General features: G+C 43.0%; 1 protein-coding gene across 3 annotated transcripts in view; it reads right to left on the reverse strand.

Annotated features, from left to right (window-relative positions):
- Positions 1-20277, reverse strand: part of LOC117667942 (neural proliferation differentiation and control protein 1-like) — a 61364-nt gene that overhangs the window by 17872 nt on the left and 23215 nt on the right. The window contains exons 1-2 of one of the 3 annotated variants that reach the window (XM_034421559.3): positions 8402-8621; positions 3235-3387 (exon numbers count right to left, since the gene is read on the reverse strand). In XM_034421559.3, coding sequence (XP_034277450.1) covers positions 3235-3387; positions 8402-8477 — 229 coding nt within the window. In that variant the 5' untranslated portion in view covers positions 8478-8621. Of the gene's footprint in view, positions 1-3234; positions 3388-7854; positions 8155-8401; positions 8622-20277 lie in introns of those variants that run through there. The other 2 variants (XM_034421561.3, XM_034421560.3) reach the window with 2 other exon arrangements.

Here is a 20277-nt window from a genome sequence, read left to right on the forward strand (position 1 = left end):
ATAGCTTTTGGATGTTTCATTGTAACTTTGAACAGTCACTAAGTGACTGGTCATAAGTCCAGGACTATCTGTACATTGTGGCTGAAAAATTCTGGAATTTTGTTTAACCGGTGGCAAATCATTGTCTGGTTAAACACAGCGGAGCAAAGGCAATAGTTTTTTTTAATATATAAATATTTATTATTATTTTATATCATACATTTCCTTTCTATGTTGAGCAGTGTGCTCTCTAGATGTCCAAGATGTTAACATACAAACGTGCAAACATCATCATCATCATCATCATAATTATAATTGTATATATATATATATAAACAAATATGCGGTAATATATAAACAAATATGCAGTAACATCAACATCAACATCAATGATGGATTTATACAGTATATACTGAGTTGAGAAGGAATTACCAAGAGGAACAGGAGGAAGAGCTGCAATCAAAACAATTGTCAGATAAAAGAATCTGAGTCTGGTACAGAACTGTAATGTGAGAAAGCTTCTCTGACAAAACCCTCCCTAGTTCTCCTGAAGGGAGGGAGGGGGAGTAAATGTATTCAGACTTGCAGGATTGCATTACTTTAATCTTATAATAAAAGTAATATTAGCATTCATAAATGTCCTACTCTGGTGTATGTTGAAGGGCTGGCACCATTTACCTAAGTCAAGATGTACCTGCTTCTTATCAGAAATTTTACTACTAAAAATCTGAATGGAAGACGAAAGGAACATGATGAAATTTAAGTATGAAAAAAGCACACAGAAAAATCCAACCACTCATCCTTTTCCCAGCAGTTAATTTCGCCAAGAGCCCTCTTTTATTAGCTGGTGGAATCAAAATTGCCCGTTTTATGATGATGGCGATGAATTATGACAAGCAATATAAAAACACTTCAGAAAAATAATGAGGTACGTCGGCACCTCACCTTCCGCCACAAAACAGCTCCATAATTCCTTTTTATTGGAAGAAAGACAGAAATCAGAGGAACAGAATACAGAGTTGGCATTTGTTTCTATTTTGACCCAGGGCTTAGATCAGAGGAAGAATAATGTACCCAGTTTTTACAATGTTGGCAGAATTTTCAACTCTTATTCTCTGATCTCGACTGTTGGCTTCTGATCCTTTAATAATACGCCAATCTCCAAGTGGAGGTACATAGAGTGGAGTGACAGATAGCAAGGTCATCACTTGGGACTGGGAGAGAAAATCTCTTTGGGTGTGTGAGTCACTTTTATTTATTTAGCGTATGGCTGGTCACACACAATATTAAAACACTTCATTTTTACAGGTTAAAACAATTAAACAATTTTTTAAAAAAAGCAGTAAGAAAACCTAAGAGGAAAACAGAAATAACATTTCAGAGTTTAATGTCGAGTTTGGAGATCCAGTCAGTAGCTGTCGTTGTTGCTCAGAGGAAGTCCCTAAAATCTCCTGGATACCTTCTGTTAGAACATTCCCTCACTATATGTTGGATAGTCCGTCGGGGGCCCCCGCAATCACATTGCGCTGAAGGTGTCTTTCTCCATTTATACAAGGAGTTGGCACACACCCCATGAGTCGTTCTAATTCTATTGTATGTCACCCATATGTGTCGGGGTAGATTAAATCCTGGAGGTATACTATTAGGATTAATATGCTCAGAAATATCTCGAGGGGAATAGCTACTCCACGCTTCCATCCACTTTTGTGTGGTGTTCCGATGATCGGCCAGCAGCTTAAGCGCTGTCAAGAGTGGTGGATTTCTTGACTTTAATCGGCATCTTAAGAGATCAGGAATGTAGCCATGAATGGGTAGAGAGGAATTTAACAGATCCTGTTAAATTCCTCGTGAGTCACAACCAACCCTGAATGCCACTAGTAGGAGCTGGCTGTGGAACACTTTATAAGCCATGGACAGAGGAAAAGATGGCTGCTGGGAGCATTTCTTTCAGCCCACTTTGCATACTAATGGCCAAAAACTTCAACTGTGAACTGTTCGCATGGGTATGTTGACCTTCAGCTGTGAAGACAACTATGTAAAAATTGCAACCCTATTCAGTTCCAGTGTTTCTTGATTCTTGACCTTAACAGAATAACAGAATCGGAAGGGACCTTGGAGGTCATCTAGTCCAACCCCCTGCTCTGGCAGGAAACCCTACACCATTTCGGACAAATGGTTGTCCAATCTCTTCTTAAAAGCCTCCAGTAATGGAGCATCCACAACTTCTGGAGGCAAGTCGTTCCCCTGATTAATTGTTCTGTTAGGAAATTTCTCCTTGGTTCTAGGTTGCTTCTCTCCTTGATTAGTCTCCATCCATTGCTTCTTGTCCTGCCTCCAAGGTACTTTGGAGAATAGGTTGACACCCCCCCCTCGTCTTTGTGGCAGCCCCTCAAATATTGGAACACTGCCATAGTCCTTCTTTTCACTAGACTAGCCATGCCTAATACCTGCAACCGTTCTTCATATGTTTTAGCCTCCAGTCCCCTAATCACCTTTGTAGCTCTTCTCTATAAAACCTTCAGACTGGTTTTAGATGATGCTTTGGAACTGAAATATAGAGTATGTGCGGCTGGTTTAGTGGCCTCTTGATTTTGGTCCACAAACTATTTTCTCTCTGGCTCCCTCCATGCCCCTTTGGGCTAGAACTAGGGGTGAAATCTACTTACCTTCCTTACCGGTGATGTCATGTGCGCGCACACATCTTCTGTGCATGCACAAAACATGAGAAGAAAAACATTACTTCCTGGTTAAAACCAGGAAGTAATGACACCCGGGCGGCGATCGCTACCGGATCGCTGAACCACAGGGAAAAATCGCTACCGGATCAGGTGATCTGGTCCGACCCGGAAGCATTTCACCCCTGGATAGAACCATCTTCCTAAAATATAAGATGTGTTGCAAAGGGCAAAGGCTAGAAAATAAGGAGAGTTGGGATAACCTACTCCCTTTATTAAACTCCAGGTTGAAAGTCCTCTTTGCTGTCATGAACCTCTTGGGTCAGGTTGCCTTGCTCTTCCCAGTAAAATTTTGAAAAAACTCTGACGCTGATGACACTTCAATAATAATAATAATAATAATAATAATAATAAGAGTAACAGAGTTGGAAGGGACCTTGGAGGTCATCTAGTCCAACCCCCTGCTCATGCAGGAGACCTATCGAACCGCCGAACTGCCGACCTTTCTGATCGACAAGCTCAGCGTCTTAGCCACTGAGCCACCTAGCCAGGTCAAGCTTTCAAACCCCACAGGACTTACCATGCTTAGAGCCTTTTTTCGGCACACAGTTTCCATTGGAATCCTCTTCATGACCAGGGAAACAAGAGCCGCAGCTCGGTGCCCCATCTGGTCCGCAGCCCATTCGCTGGTGAAGTAGGCAGTTGATCTTGTACCTGGCAGGGCACAGGGGGTCTGCAAAAAAAAGAGCACACAAAGAGATAGCAACAGCACGTAGACTTATATACCTCTTCACAGTGCTTTTACAGCCCTCTCTAAGCGGTTTACAAAGTCAGCATATTCAGGGGTGGGAATCAGCCGGTTAGGACCAGTTCGGGCGAACCGGTAGCTCCAATGATCAGCTGAGAGCGAATCGGTTCGCTCCGATGATCAGCTGGGCCCGCCCGCCCCTGCGCTATACCGACCTATATTTCCTTTGTTTGAAGCCCAGCTGATAGGAATGGCAGAGCGGATTGCTGCGGCTCAGCTGTTTTACTCACTGGGGCTGCAATAGAAGGTAAGTTTTAGAGCTGTTTTCAAACGCACTGCGTGTGCACGGAGCATGTGTTTGGAGCGTGTGCGCTCAGCGAACCGGTTGTTACACAGGTTGAATCCCACCACTGAGCATATTGGCTCCCAACAATCTGGGTCCTCATTTTACCAACCTCGGAAGGATGGAAGGCTGAGTCAACCTTGAGCCGGTCAGGATCGAAGGAATTGAACTCCTGGCCATGTGAGCAGAAATAGCCTGCAATACTGCATTCTAACCACTGTGCCACCATGGCTCATGGGGATGAGGAACACTTGCTTTAAAGATAATGACATCGATGTCATCCATTCAGTCGTGTCTGACTCTTGGTTGGGGGTCTCTCCACAGTTTCCAATCGTGCACTTCTTTTCTGAGTTTTTCTATGTTCTGGCTGGTACCAACTTTGATGATGTCCGGTCATCATGTTCTTTGATGGCTTGGTTGCCTTTTACTGCTAATTCATCCAAAGATAATTGCTTTCCTCAGTGAATTCCCTTGCATGACATGGCCAAAGTGAGATGCACTTTCATGGTTTTGCCTTCTACCCTGTTTCCCCGAAAACAAGATATCCTCTGATAATAAGCCCAATTGGGCTTTTGAGCGCATGCGCTAAAATAAGCTCCCCCCCGAAAATAAGCCCTCCCCGAAAATATTTAAACACAGAACTGGAAATCAGGTAAGACGGCAAGAGGAGCCCCATCACGCTCCCCAAAGTAATAAGACCTCCCCGAAAATAAGGCCAAGCGCTTATTTCGGAGTTAAAAAAATATAAGACAGGGTCTTATTTTCAGGGAAACACGGTAGTGACAAAGCTTTAAAGAAGGAAGGCCAATTCCTTGAAGTTCTCTGTGTGCTTTGCCAACAAGCTTCACTCTCCGTCCAAAATACCTCCAACTTCTTCCTCATTTTCAGGCATTCGGGAACCCTGACATTTAATGTCTAAGCAACATGCCCGTCAGGCCTAGAAGCCATATTTTGTATTGGGCCTTCAGTCCTGCCACATTTACTACTGTGGGAGGGGGGATTGTACGGAGGCAGGGTGATATATAGTCATAATAACATGCTTTTCTCAGAGGTTCAAGGACATCTTGCCCTGCATCTGGAAGGCTAGACTTGGGAGGCATCTCCAGTTGGGATGGTGTTTTGATTGGACCATGTGATGGACTTGTGGGTGCTGGGCAGGGACTTGAACTTTTCTATGGGTGGGGAAACCCTGGAAGCTTTCAGATTCGAGTTTTCCCAGATGTGTCAATATGACATCTCTAACAAAATGGAACTTTGAGGAACCTCAAGCCTCAAAGATTTCTTTCGTTGGGGGTGTTACTTGGAACCTTGACAATGCTATGATGAATCCCTTTGCTTGTTGAGAATGATGGAAACTGTTGTACAATAAACTGCACACATTAGCATACGATGATAGAATGGATGAGTTGTAAGGGACAGTGGAAAATATCTAATCCAAACCAATTCTCAAACCACAGTACAGGTAGGTAGTCCTCGACTTACAACCATTTGGTAAGTGACCATTCGAATGGTACTGAAAAAAGTGACTTATGACCATTTTCCCCACAACCATTGCAGCATTCCCATGATCCCATGATCAAAATTTGGACGCTTGGCAACTGGCATGTATTTCTGACAGTTGCAATGTCCTGGAATCATATTTACTTCAATATATGATTCCCTTTTGCGACCTCCTGATCTGCAAAGTCAATGGGGAAGTCAGATTCAGTTAACAACGATGTTTTTACTTAACAACTTCAGTGACTCAGTAACTGTGGCAAAAATGTGGTAAAATGGGGCAAAACTCACTTAACAACTATCTTGCTTAGCCACTGAAATTTGGGGCTCAATTTTGGTCATAAGTCAAGGACTACCTGCATTCCCCCTGGTGGCGCAATGGATTAGAATGCAGTACTGCAGGCTACTTCTGCTGACTGCCGGCCCCCAGAAGTTTGCCAGTTCAAATCTCACCAGGCTCAAGGTTGACTCATCCATCCTTCCAAGGTTGGTAAAATGAGGACCCAGATTGTTGGGGGCCATATGCTGATTCTGTAACCCACTTAGAGAGGGCTGTAAAGCACTGTGAAGCGGTATATAAGTCTAAGTGCTATTGCTATTCCCTGTGACACCATATAGAAGTGAAAAATGGAATTTGAAAGATCAGGATAGGAAGAGTCTTAGATTTAGAATAACAGAGTTGGAAGTGACCTTGTAAATCATCTAATCCAACCCCCTGCTCCAGTAGGAGACCCTACACCATTTCTGACAAGTGGCTGTTTAGTCTCTTCTTGAAAGCTTCCGGTGATGAAGCTTCCACAACTTGTTTTCACTGTCAGAAAATTTCTCCATATTTCTAGGTTGAATCTCTCCTTTGATTAGTTTCCATCCATTATTCCTTGTCTGACCTTCAGGTGCTTTTGAAAATAGGTCAATCCCCTCCTCTCTGTGACAGCCCCTCAAATATTGTGCCTCCCTAAATTGACCAAATAAGGCTAGACCACATGCGGAAGCAGTGTCAAGAGAAAATAAATAATTGCATTATCTCTAATCATGTCATGTGTGATGAAGCAAAGGTTTTTCCTCAGACCCTGGGAGAATAAATCATTTGCACTGGACAAGAGATACCAGGAGAAAGGACGTTCCAGAATTTGGATGCTGCGGTGCTGTTTGAAAGATCAAACCTTGGCATCCCACCTGTCTCACCTCTGAAAGGTCAGATTCCCCACCTCTCTCACCTCCATGACAGGTATACCTTTGCCACCAGCTTTTTATGAAAGATTGTAGAATCAATGACAAAGACCAGGGGCTTACATTATTTTCCAAATCACCAAAAGGCAAGATAAGAAACAATGGATGGAAACTAACCGAGGAAAGAAGCAACCGAGAACTAAGGAGAAATTTCCTAACGGTGAGAGCACTCAATCAATTGAACAGCTTGCCGTCAGCTCTTGTGTGTGCTCCATCACTGGAGGCTTTCAAAAAAAGACTGGACAACCATCTGTTTGAAATGGTATAGGGGGGTGGACTAGAAGACCTCCAAGATCCCTTCCAATTCTATTATTCTGTGTTTTTTCTATGTTCTGTGTCTTCGGTGATATCCAATCATTGTTTTGAACTGTATCCAGAAAGAGACTTAGAGGGCACAACTCTTTAACAGTAATTCTTTCTGGCTTGATTAATTCCACTAAAATAAAAAGATAATTCTCCCTAAAGTCTGCAACGAGAGAGAGAGTTGATATGAGCCACTGGGGCTAAATAAGCTGCAGTTTTATTCTTTCTCTCTCTTTTGAAACAAAGATTCCCCTTTGAAAAAGATGTTTGGTGTTTCTTTCCATTTAATACTAGTGTATGCACTGATACAGAAGGATTGGTACCATTGGGAACTAAACCTTGGAGCAGGAGATCAGGTTGGGCATAAGATAAGATTGCTTTCTTCATTCCGCCCCTTTTACAGGGCTGCTGTGGGCTTCCTCAGGCGGAAATAAAACTAGTCCAGCAGCAGCTAGCTGGGCACTTGTATATAGACATGAGCTGCACCTGTTGAACATCTTCCCGGCCATCCATGTGTTAAAAAGTACTTTCGTTTAAAAAAAAAAAAAAGGGAAGAGGGCTAGTTCTTACTAATGGGTGAATTTGTGAAGTGGAACAAAGAGTTTTGGATGGAGAAGGAAGGTGGCATGTAATGGGTGAGTCACAAGCTTTTGTTCTGCTACAAACCCTTGTGCCCAGTGAATTATAATGATGAAGGCTGGCAAGAAACTTAAGACCTTTAGAAAGGAAAGACAGTTTCTTCCCCGGGGCAGAGAATTCTTGAGTTGGGGGGGGGGGAAATAAGCAACAATTCAGCTTTGGAGCCAAGACCAATTTCTAGAAATCTATCAAGGACAAGGTGTCTCCCCTACTCCACGATCCAGCCCCAAATCGATTTATCATATCCCTGGAAGGATATGATCTTTTTGATCCAGGGAGAGTGGTAGATTTGAAGAAAGCAACATTCAATTTCTTAGAATGACTTGAATAAGTTACAGCCAAGATGCCATGAAGCCCCTTCTTATCCTGGAACCAAACCTAGGTTGAAACAACTGCATTCCGTTTCTCCTTCCATCCATCCCAAGTAACCAGCAACCCACCTCCATTTATTCCTTCATTCCAAGCCTTTGCCGTTCTCTCCTTCCTCCATTTATTCCTTCATTCCAAGCCTTTGCTGTTCTCTCCTTCTTCCATTTATCCTTTCATTCCAAGCCTTTGCCATTCTCTTCTTCCTCCATTTATTCCTTCATTCCAAGCCTTTGCCGTTCTCTCCTTCTTCCATTTATCCTTTCATTCCAAGCCTTTGCCATTCTCTTCTTCCTCCATTTATTCCTTCATTCCAAGCCTTTGCCATTCTCTTCTTCCTCCATTTATTCCTTCATTCCAAGCCTTTGCCATTCTCTTCTTCCTCCATTTATTCCTTCATTCCAAGCCTTTGCCGTTCTCTCTTTCGTAGCTTTTCCGCTTCTGGGTGGACAGTTTCTCTCTCCTTTTGTTACCTCCCCGCCCTTTTCTCCTTCTGCTCTTACATTTTTCTGCTTTCTCTCCCTTTGGCAGTCACTCCCCTCCTCTCCTCTTCCCGAATCCCCCAAGTTGCACCCCCTCCCCACCCCCCCACCCCCACCTCCAACCAGGTGCCCCCCTCACCTGCTTCCCAGTTGGCCCCCGTAGTAGCCAAGATTGTGAAAAATCCCAGCCATCCTGTGGCTTGGCTCAGCATCATCGCCTTTCAAAGAAATAAATGAATCGGGGAGGGGGAAGGGTAAGTAGTAAGCTAGAGAGGGGGCTGTGCCCCTTCGCAGCTCTTGGCATGGAGCCCAATACGAAAGAAGAACCTGCTGGCCAGGGCCAGTGGGGAGGGACTGCGGATATTTATGAATGAACCACCGAGGATTGGAGGATGGATGGGGAGAGTGGGGGGGGGGTGGATAAGGATGGAGAATTGGACAGGAGAAAAATGTCCCTGAATATTTCGCTTGCTGGAAAGGGGGAAGGTACAGGAGACGTTGTGATGCGCGGATAGCTTTAGACTGACAAGTTAATTGGATGAGCTTTTACTAAATATAATGGATCCAACTAAAATCAATGCACCGCTGGACAATGATAGGTCTGGGAATCATCCAGCTACTATCTGGCTAGGGAAGGGGTGGGGGAACCACAATGTAATATTCGAACTGTACGTTTTGGTGCTTGTACATCAAGCATTTTGTACAAATATTTTCTAGAGTCCCAACGTCCCTATACCGATGTGGAAGGTTTACTTTAACGTAGCGTTCACGCTGCATTTCGGAACTAAAGTTTTCAAGGTTCCCATGGGATTTTAAAAGCACTCTGGTACTAATACATCTACATGAACAGAGGCTTTGGGGAAAAAAATAAAAGATAAGCTGACGTGAGCCATATGATTTCAGTGGTATAAAAATCGGTCCAATCCATCCATCAAGGGTTAGCATGCGCAGGTTGTCCTCGACTTACAACAGCTCATTCAGTGACCGTTCAAAGTTACAACAGCACTGAAAAAAGTGACTTATGGCCATTTTTCACACTTACGCCCGTTGCAGAATCCCCATGGTCCCATGATCAAAATTTGGACGCTTGGCCATTGACTCATATTTATGACGGTGGCGGCATCTGGGGGTCATGTGATCATCTTTTGCCACCTTCTGATACGCAAAGTCAAAGAGGAATCCAGATTCACTTAATGTTCTGCCCCAGCTACGGACCCCAAAGAACTCAGCACACACAAACTCTATACAAAGCTTATTTTACTCAAATAACTTAGTTTTTATCAATCAAAGGCTGTTAATAAACTGTCTTAACAGCCTACCAGAATTCTAAGATAAAGTAATCACAGTCTTACTAGAGTTGGCAGAAAGCCCAGAAGCAATTTTGCAGGGAATCCAGACGCGAAGGAGAGTGAACTAAAGTTGTTCTCTACAGCTTGCTGCAAGTGGCATTCCTCCTTAAATAGGCTAAGGGAGTGGCCATTTAGCCCCAAGCCTTACTCTCGAGGAGACCTCCTCCTGAGGAGCCACTCCTGCCTTTTGGCAGCTCTGCGCGCCCATGCATTGAGAAGAAGCTCCTCCTCTTCGTCCTCTTCACTTAAAGGAGCTTCTGGAGGTTCTGAAGGCCCTGGCTGAATCCCTGCCTCTGGCACCACATCTTCCCCAGCCTCCTCACTGTCCGACTTGAGCGCCAGCTGCACAGGCTGCTGGCGCAGCACCACACCAGCCTCCTCGTTGTCGGAATCAGCTACAATCTGCACAGGCCGCTGACAGGCCACAACACTTAACAATCATGTTTCTAACTTGACAACTGCAATGATTCACTTAACAACCATGGCAAGTAAAGTCATAAAATGGGGCAAAATTCACCTAACAACTGTCTCTTTTAGCAAGGGAAATGTTAGGCTCAGTTGTGGTCGTAAGTGGAGGACTACCTGTACACACATATGTACACATTCATCACAGTGATGCAGATTTATAGCTCCACTCATACCAATATAAGCTTGATATGAGCCACAGGCCACTATCTATCTATCTATCTATCTATCTATCTATCTATCTATCTATCTATTTGTATTTTGTATTTCTAGACCACCCATCTCCCTTAAGGATACCCTCAGCAATGTATTACCCTAGTGCAGGGATGTCAAATTTGATTTCATTGAGGGCCGCATCAGGGTTGTGCTTGACCTTGGGGGGGGGTGGAGGGGGGGTGGCCAGGGGGTGTGACCAGCTTCAAGTCACTCGTGTCGGGGGCGCCTGTGGGGATGGCCTCCTGCAGCCCTCTGCCAGTAAAAACGGAGCTTGGGTGGGCTGCCCTCCCAAGCTCCATTTTCATTGGCACAGCACAGTGGGCCAGCCCTTTGCTGTTTCCAGGGTGCCCCCGCGGGCCAGATCTAAGCACCCCGCAGGCTGGATCCAGCCCCCAGGCCTTGAATTTGACATCCCTGCCCTAATGTTTAGCAACTTTAAGACACATGGACTTCAACTCCCAGAATTCCCCAGCCAGCTATGAATTCTGGGAATTGAAGTCCCAGTGTCTTAAAATTGCTAAAGTTGAGAAACATTGTTTAATTACCCTCTATACTTTTACCCGGAAATAGGTTTTACTAACTTCAATGAAACATATTTTTGTCCTAGTGCAAAATGATGCACTAAAAGTCACTAAAAGATAGTGAGATGGGTGTCATATAAATTCAATAAATAAATACATACGTCTGCATTTCTAAAGCTAATGGAAACAGAATTCTGTTTTCATGCGTCACGGAGTTCCACTGAGCAGTTGGAGTTGCTTCATCATTGCAAGGTACCAAAGTTGTGCACAGAGAGTGCAGTCTTTACATATCCATACACTAGTAAGCAAGCCCCATTGAGTTAATCAGAATTTATTCACTGAGTAAATTTACTCATTATAGTGCACCTTGGAAAGCCCATCAGCATGAACAGAACAAGCTAGCAGACTTAGGCAGTGCAGGCTAATGTAACATTGCTATATACTAAATAAATAAATACTCCCTGATAGGTTTTTATAATGTAGCAATTTAAGAACATAGGACGAAATCCTTCTTTCAGATTCTAGGTTAATCCACTCACATCAAATCATCCAAATTTAGCAAGCAGAAATTTTATATTTGGAAGTTTGGTACCAGAGTCACTGACTGCATTCACACCTTAAACTATCTGGTTTGTGGTTAACTTAGAGGATTTTCTCACATAGGCCAAGCTACAGAGGCAGTTTGGTGTAGTGGTTAAGTGATCAAGGTAGAAACTGGAGACTGTGAGTTCTAGTCTTACCCTTAGGCATGAAGCTAGCGCCGTGATCTTGGGCCAGTCCTTGTCTCAGAAGAACTAGGCAAGAGCAAGTCATTTCCAAAAATCTTGCCAAGAAAATTTCAGGAACTGGTCCAGGCAGTCACCAAATTTAAAAAAAAAACAACAAAAACACAAGAAGACTCAAAGGAGGAGAGAGAGAGAATCTATATCCCAAACATTCTCTGACAACATTTTTCTGGCACATTCATTCATTCACTCATTAATTAATTAAAATCAAGGATCTTGGAATCTTAGTGGACAATCAGCTAAATATGAGCCTACAGTGTGCAGCGGCAGTTAAAAAAGCCAATGCAATCCTAAATTGCATTAACAGAGGGATGCAATCAAGATCAAGTGAGGTACTAATACCACTCTATAAAGCCCTAGTAAGACCACACCTAGAGTACTGCAACCAATTTTGGTCACCACACTATAAAAAAGATGTTGAGACTCTAGAAAAAGTGCAGAAGAGAGCAACCAGGATGATTAGGGGGCTGGAGACTAAAACATATGAAGAACGGTTACAGGAACTGGGCATGGCTAGTCTAGTGAAGAGAAGTGTTCCAATATTTGAGGGGCTGCCACAGAGAGGAGGAAGGGGTCAAGCTGTTTTCCAAAGCACCTGAAGGCCAGACAAGGAATAATGGATGGAAACTGACCAAGGAGAGATTCAACCTAGAAATGAGGAGGAACTTTCTGACAGTGAGAACAGTCAACCAGTGGAACAGTTTTGCCTTCAGAGGTTGTGGGAGCTTCATCACTTGAGACTTTCAAGAAAAGATTGGACTGCTACTTGTCATAAATGGTATAGGGTCTCCTGCTTGAGGGGGGGTTGGACTAGATGACCTATAAGGTCCCTTCCGACTCTGTTAATCTGTTAAATCTGCTATTGGGATGTATCATTTAGGTGAGATGGGGTGTACAAAGGTGCTGAATTCAGAATGTGTTCCCCCATCTCACCTAAATGATACATCCCAATAACGTTTCCTTTATTTTGTCCCCAGCCCATAAATAAGACAAGTTTAGTTAATTTTCGCTGTATCAATATTAAAACTAGCATTGTCGCCTTTACTCCAGCACCCTTCAAGAGCTGTTTAAAGTATGGCCAATTTGTTACATTTTTCTCCCACTGCACTGGAGACCTTGTCAGTGACCGGAAACAGGTGTGATCACACCTGCACTTATTACCTGTTTCAGGCTGTTGCTGCTCCCCTCCAGTCCCAGGATAGTCTTGTTATTGCTTTTCTGCTGCTAATTCTCTAAGGCGAGGGATGCATGCAGCAATCCTATGCCAGTGGTCAATCAGAAGTGAGCAAAATAGCACTAATCTCCTCAGCTGGCAGCAGGTGCTTTAACTCTACTGTACAACGTTGTTCATAGAGGCAAGGCTGAATTAACAGAATGATGGAGTCAGTTCCCTTTGCCATTGCCTTCCAGACGGAGCAAGGGAGAAATCTGAAAGTTGACATTCCTATATAAAGGAAGGAAGGAAGGAAGGAAGGAAGGAAGGAAGGGGAGGGAGGGGGAGGGGGGAGAGAGAGAGAGAGAGAGAGAGAGACACCTGCTTGGGACTTGGCAGTCTTCTGGACTCCTCTCTCTTTTTAAACATTTAAAAACTTTATTTAGCTCAAATTATGACAGAATGGGGAAGGGAGGAGGAGAAGGAAGAGAAGATAATTTAAAGAAGAGCAAGATGTTTTAAAGAAGGAGAGGAAGAGAAAGGAGAGGAGGAGGAGGATGAAGATGTTTTAAAGGAGTGGAAGAGAGAGGAGGAGAGGAGCAGGAGAAAAGGAGGAGAAGAAGAAAAGGAGCAGAGAAGGAAGAAGAAGAGAAGAAGAACCAGGGATGACCAAGGGGATCCTGTAACTAGACCTGCCCACTTTTCCAACAGTACCATAATTGATGATTACTTTCCCCACCAGCTAATTACATGCGGTAGAGGGATTACAGCAAAACTAGAGCATGCTTTGCCAATGGCATGTGGTGCATGCAAAACACAAATCGGCATCATTCATTACTAAGTAACAACAGATGCAGTAGAGTGCGGTTACCTATCAGCAAGAGGGGAGGCAAATTTAATTCTTTCTGCCACTCAATGTTGAGTGAATAACTCTTTTAACACAGCAATGGGAACAGACCCTTGGAGTGTTGAGCAAACTCAGCAGTTGTAAAGCATATTGCAGAGTTTTAGATACAGCTGAGGTATTTATAACCAATCATAATGGTTGATGTAACTGATGTAACTGACACATTCTCTCCCCCCCCCAGGTGAGCCCTCATTTTCTTGACCTTTCATAAAAGCTTGTAGATTTGGCTGTCAAATTGCTTATTTTATTATTATTAATCAAATTTCTAATCAAATTTGGGGCCCACAGAGGAGCATACAAACATGGAGTTGGCTAGCGCCCCAAAGCTCCCCTTTTTAACAGAATAACAGAGTTGGAAGAGACTTTGGAGGATTTCTATTCCAACCCCTGGCTCAAACAGGAGATCTATAATTTTAATTATTTTTGTTTTTAACTTTTTATTATGTTGATGAAGACTCTTAGTCATCCAGGCAGACTTGTCTGGAAATTGAATCCTGGCAACTGGATGTCTTTTTAGCTTGAAATGTTTCACTGCTTATCCAAGAAGCTACTTAGATGAGCAGCAAAATGTTTCAAGCCAGAAAGAAAAGAGGCCCAGCTGCCAGGACTCAACTTCCACTAACATTTTATTACTTATATATATATATATATAACTTTTATATTTTTATGCCTATTTGTACACCACCAAAAGTCATTCTATGAGGGAGAGAGGCAGTTTCTAAATATAATGCATAAATAAATGAATGTGAATTATGTGGACAGTGTCCCATGTAAACAAAAAATAAAATTGAAGTAAAAGCACAGAAAAGAAAATATATAAAGATTGTGAAAAGGATGAGCGGAAGAACAACTAAAATACACAATTAAATTTGGACGGGAAAAAAATGAGAGAACCAAAAGCCAAAGACAAATGTTAAAAAAAAGAAAAAGGATAAGAAAAAGAGACCATTGAGAGAGCAGATATGAGAATGAAAATAAACAGATAAACTATAAATACATTGAAAGTATGGATCCTATAATACTGAACTTTAAAGCACTGATTCTGAAAATAAAAGGCACTAGAGTTTGGGTAGATAAGTTTGAGAAGAAACAGGATGGGCTACTCTCAGGTTTGTAATAGAATACATTGCAGAGATATTTTCCTTATTGTCTCTCTTTGTGACCGAAAGGATCACAAAAATTTGAAAAACCAATCATTTTATAGGAAGATAAACTACCATATGTGAACAACAAAAGCAACCAAGTTATGCAGAAAAGAATATCACTCAGTGAGCCTTGATAACTCTCCGATAAGATTAAAGGATCTCTAGACAAAAACAACTTTGAACATCAGTCATCCACATGATGTAATGGGGAAGTAGAAAGGAACACAAGCATTCTTCAAATTGTGATTGTGAAGAAGATAAATGCTTCTTATGTAGCAATCTCATCATGTGGATCTACTCCTTCAGTTTCAGGAGGGGCCTGAACTATATTAATGGGGACATTAACTGCAGACTCCCTCATGAATGGAAACTTTGCAGCTAATAATTCCCCAGGTGACTTGATTTGAAAGTTTTAAAAACAGGATAAATGACAAGGAAACAGCAATAGCAGTTTAATTGCAGTGCTGGAAGCAGAAGTACCACCATTGCCTTCACAACTCCCAGGTATATTTATTTATTGGTTCGATTTATATGCCACCCTTCTCCGGAGACTCAGGGTGGCTTACAATGCGTTAAGCAATAGCCTTCATACTTTTGTATATACCTGCTTAGTAGGGCTTTCGGGGCCCCCCCAAGTGATGTTCTTTTTTTATACAAAGTCAACTTATTGCCCCCACAAACCGGGTCCTCATTTTACCTACCTCGAAAGGATGGAAGGCCGAGTCAACCTTGAGCCTGGTGAGATTTGAACTTGCAGTAATTGCAGGCAGCTGGTGCTACTTTAACAGCACTTTAGTCTGCTGCGCCACCAAGGCTCTTATGAGTTACATGGAACTGTGCAAGAAGAGGCAACAGTATTACATCTTGCAATAGGAAGATTGCTTTATGAAAGATGGGTCACTAATCCCATGTCTCCTTTTACATAGGGAAAAAAAAAGGCCAACCAAAATGCTTCATCCCCAGAGATTTGAAAGAAGAGATTGTACAACCATTTGTCTGAAATGGCATAGGGTTTCCTACTTGAGCAGGGGGTTGGACTAGAAGACCTCCAAGGTTCCTTCCAACTTGTGTTATTCTTCCTAGAAGAACCATCAGACCCCATGAAGATTTACACTTAAAAATGTTATTAATAACTGGTCAAGAAGGGCCCACTATTTGGCTTAAAGAGGTGGATATTCAATCAAACAATCATCAGAATAGAGCTGGAAGGGGCCTTGGAGGTCTTCTTCTTCTTTTTTTTTTTTAATTTGATTTATATGCCGCCCTTCTCCGGAGACTCAGGGCGGCTTACAGTGTGTTAAGCAATAGCCTTCATACTTTTGTATATTTATACAAAGTCAGCTTATTGCCCCCACAAACTGGGTCCTCATTTAACCTACCTTAGAAAGGATGGAAGGCTGAGTCAACCTTGAGCCTGGCGGGATTCGAACCTGCAGAAATTGCAGGCAGCTGTGTTAATAACAGGGTGCATTAAACCACTGTACTACCAAGGCTCCTAGTCCAACCCCCTGCTTAAACATGTGCCATTGGTTTGCCATCATGGCCCAAACCATTTCAAATAAATGGCTGTCCACTTATTATAGCATTAATAGCAAAGGATTGGGATGTACTATGTAGCTGTTATGGATCCTCTGGATCCATAGAGGAATGCTTGGTTTTCTTCAGATCAAGGGCTGGGTCAGGTTTTCTGTAGCATTATACTCCCCCCCTCCCCCAAAATGGATGGAGCCAAGGTTCAGTTTTGGGAGGAACTGGAATTTTCCAAACAAGAAATGGCTTGTTTGGAGCTACAAGCATTCTAAGGCATCTATGATAACCCCTAGAATCCATCCAAAGGCAAAGCATCTGGAAAGTATAGGACAGTGATGGCTAACCTTTTTGCCATCGCATGCTAAAAGCGACGGGAGTGCGGGGGAGTCACGGACGCATGTGCCCACACTTATAATTCTATGCGCCCCACCCCCTGCGCATGTGTGTGCGACACCCCCGCGTTCCCCCCATTTTTGGCACGTAATGGCCCGGTGGGCCCGGTAGGTCCTATTTTTGCCCTCCCCAGGCTCCAGAGTCTTTCTAGGAGCCTGGGGAGGGCAAAAATAGCCTTCCCCACACCCCCAGAGGCCTTCCGGTGGCCGGAAATGGCCCATTTGCTGACTTCCGGTGGGACCAGAAGGCCCAAAAATCAGTTGGCCAGTGCACGCATGCTCACGTGCCCACTGATATGGTTCCGCGTGCCACCTGTGGCGCACGTGCCATAGGTTCGCCATCACAGGTATAGGATCTAGCTACTCTAAGGAGTTTTGTAAAAAAAACAGTGATGCTGGGCCATATATTAGCTTTTGCCCATATCTTTTTTGGAGCCTGGAGTTAATAAGCCAGAATTCAGTAAAGGAGTGGCAGTCAAAGCATCAGGTTAGAAACCAGGAGACTGTTAGATCTACCATAGTCCTGCCTTCAGCATAAAGCCTCTTAGGCAGAGGTCTTCAAATTTGGCAGCTTTAAGACTTGTGGAGTTCAACTCCCAGAATTCTCCAGCCAACTATGCTTGAAGACCTCTGCTCTTAGGTGTCCTTGGGCCAATATCAGCCCTCAGAAAAAGGAACAGGAACAAACTACTTATAAAAATATTGCCAAGAAAACTGCAGGAACTTGTCCAGTCAGTCGCCAGGGGTCAAGATTGACCAGAAGGGAAATTGTTCCTTTATCTATCCAGGGATAGTCTTCAACTTTAAAATGATCCTTCCTCAATATCCCATAGGTGTTTTTGCTTTCCCCCAAAAGACAACTGGACTTCCTTTGTTTGTTTGTTTTCTTTGAAAATGTTTCCCTTCTCATCTAAGAAGCTTCTTTAGTTCTAACTGATGGGTGGGGAATGGATAGCTCAGAGTGCTAACGACTAGATGACTACGAAGAATATAAATCCTTCCATTCCCCACCAGTCAATTATACTTTTGATAAGTGTTATATGGAGCAGTTTCTCTTTTTACATCAGAGGTGGGGAACAATGGATCTTTTTATGACTTGTGGACTTCAACTCCCAGAATTCCTAGCTCAGGAATTCTGGGAGTTGAAGTCCACAAGTCATAAAGGGGCCATAGTTCCCTCCTCTGTTTTATACCCTCTAAAACAGTGGTCACCAACTGGTGGTCCATGGACCACTGGTGGTCCGCGAGAAAATTTTGGGGGTCCGCAGAAAAATTATTTGCATTTTTTATATATTATATTTATGTTTTTTAATATTTGTATTCTATGTTTTTTATCTTGGCTGTACACCGCCCTGAGTCCTCAGGGAGAAGGGCGGTATATAAATTGGAAATTAAATTAAATTAAAAAAATTATATTGCACTAAGTGCTATTTTTTTTTTAAAAAAAATCATATTAGTGGTCCACGGGATTTAAAATTATGAATTTAGTGGTCCCTGAGGTCCGAAGGGTTGGTGATCCCTGTTCTAAAAAGATCTCTGGTAGGAGCATTGGGAGGAAGGTCAAAATAGTGACTGTCATTGCATGATCAAATCCCACCCCCACCCCCCTATTTTTTAATGGATATTATGAAGCCTATAAAAAAAGGGGGGGAGAAAGCTTTGTGCATTTGCAGGGACCATTTTGACTTTTCTGACCTTCTTGGGGGTAGCTGTGCTCTCCTATAGAGGCATAAATACTGGACCAGGGGTGAAATCTAGCAGGTTCTGACAGGTTCTGGAGAACCAGTAGCGGAAATTTTTAGTTCGGAGAACTGGCACATATCACCTCTGGCTGATCCCAGGGTGGGTGGGAATGGAGATTTTGCAATGTCCTTCCCCCAGAAGTGGGGAGGGAATGGGGATTTTGCAGTATCCTTCCCCTGGAGTAGGGTGGGAATGGAGATTGTGCAGTACCCTTCCCCTGCCATGCCCACCAAGCCACACCATGTCCACCAAGCCACACCCACAGAACCGGTAGTAAAAAAATTTGGATTTCACCACCGTACTGGACTCTTCAGTAAAACGTAGGAAATACTCATAGAGCAAGAAAGTACTGATTGCATCTTTATAGGAATTCAAACAGTGCCTCCCCATCCCAGTGTAGAGATGGAGAAAGCACTACCTGTTGAATTGTTGACAGGTTGCACAACAGTGCTGATAAAGAATTGGTGCCAGAAAGGAAACAAACAAAACCCCCAACCGCCCCAGCGTTCTCCTTGCTTCACAAGGCCTGGTGCAGCCATGTCATCTTTATTTCAACGCCAGCGGTTCCCATAGCAACTATTACTCCTGGTTGCCCTACGTTGTTCAAGCCTGGGCTCCCTGGTTGCCATAGCAATGGAATGACATGGAGGAGGAGAATAAGCTTCATTGCTCTTGATGGAAAAAAATGATGCAGTTATTGACGAGATGGGCAATAAAAACAACCATTTCCAGCTGGATATTGTGCAGAAAATTGGAGGGAAGAGGAATTCCAGGCTAATTTGGTCAAATTAAGTGGGTTATATTGAAGAAAAAGTGGTTTCTGTTTATAGTGCCAAAGTGGCCTTGCCCTAAAATTTGACAGAGGAAAGTGGCAAGAAAATTAGCCATGATGACGGACAAATAACAGAAAGAAGGATGTTATTAGCTCCTCACCATGGTAAGCTGAAGGCAGAAGGATCACGCCGACATGTCTACATTAAATTAACAGCAAAATTAATAACACGCAAGGAAGACAATGCATTTATAGTAGAAATACCATGCAAGTAGACAATGCATTTTTGTCTCCTATCCTGAAAGAGAAATTCATTGAGAAATCAGAAGAATTCAAAGTTATATATATTGGGGAGGGGCACGTTTATAGTGTTATGATTGGCTATTAGAGCTGTCATTCACAGAGGACAGGGGGCATTCTCTCCCACCCCACCATTTTATTTTCTGCAGGAAGGAGAGATGAAGAAAGAATTGAGGAAGGTTGGTAGAAATATAGATCTGAATGCTCCAGGTCTCAGCCCAAGGAAATCATCCAACTATTTAAGATACAGAACTAGGAATAAATAGCTGTTACCAGGAGAAAACTGGCATTCTATAGGCACTAGATTGGTAGAAGCCATTCTGCTGTAGCTACAAAATAACAGAGTTGGAAGGGATCTTGGAGATCTTCTAGTCCAACCCCCTGCTCAGGCAAGAAACCCTATACCATTTCAGATGGATGGTTGTCCAATCTCTTCTTTAAAATCTCCAGTGTTTTTAAGAAGTCTAAGAGCAGAACTTCAAAGAGGCTAATTCATTTTTATTTATTTTTTTGCCATGCATTAAAGTATTAAAAGTATTTTAAAGTTTCAAAAAATGCTTTGAAAAGTGAGAGTGCTGTTGTGTATTTTCCTCATGTTCTGCCAGGTGATGTTAGAACATAGAATTACAGCAGTGGTGAAATCCAATTTTTTTTTACTACCGGTTCTGTGGGCGTGGCTTGGTGGGTGTGGCTTGGTGGGCATGGCAAGGGAAGGATACTGCAAAATCTCCATTTCC

The sequence above is a fragment of the Pantherophis guttatus genome, chromosome 2 (assembly GCF_059756535.1).
Source record: "Pantherophis guttatus breed Tessera chromosome 2, ASM5975653v1, whole genome shotgun sequence".
NCBI classification, from domain to species: domain Eukaryota; kingdom Metazoa; phylum Chordata; class Lepidosauria; order Squamata; family Colubridae; genus Pantherophis; species Pantherophis guttatus.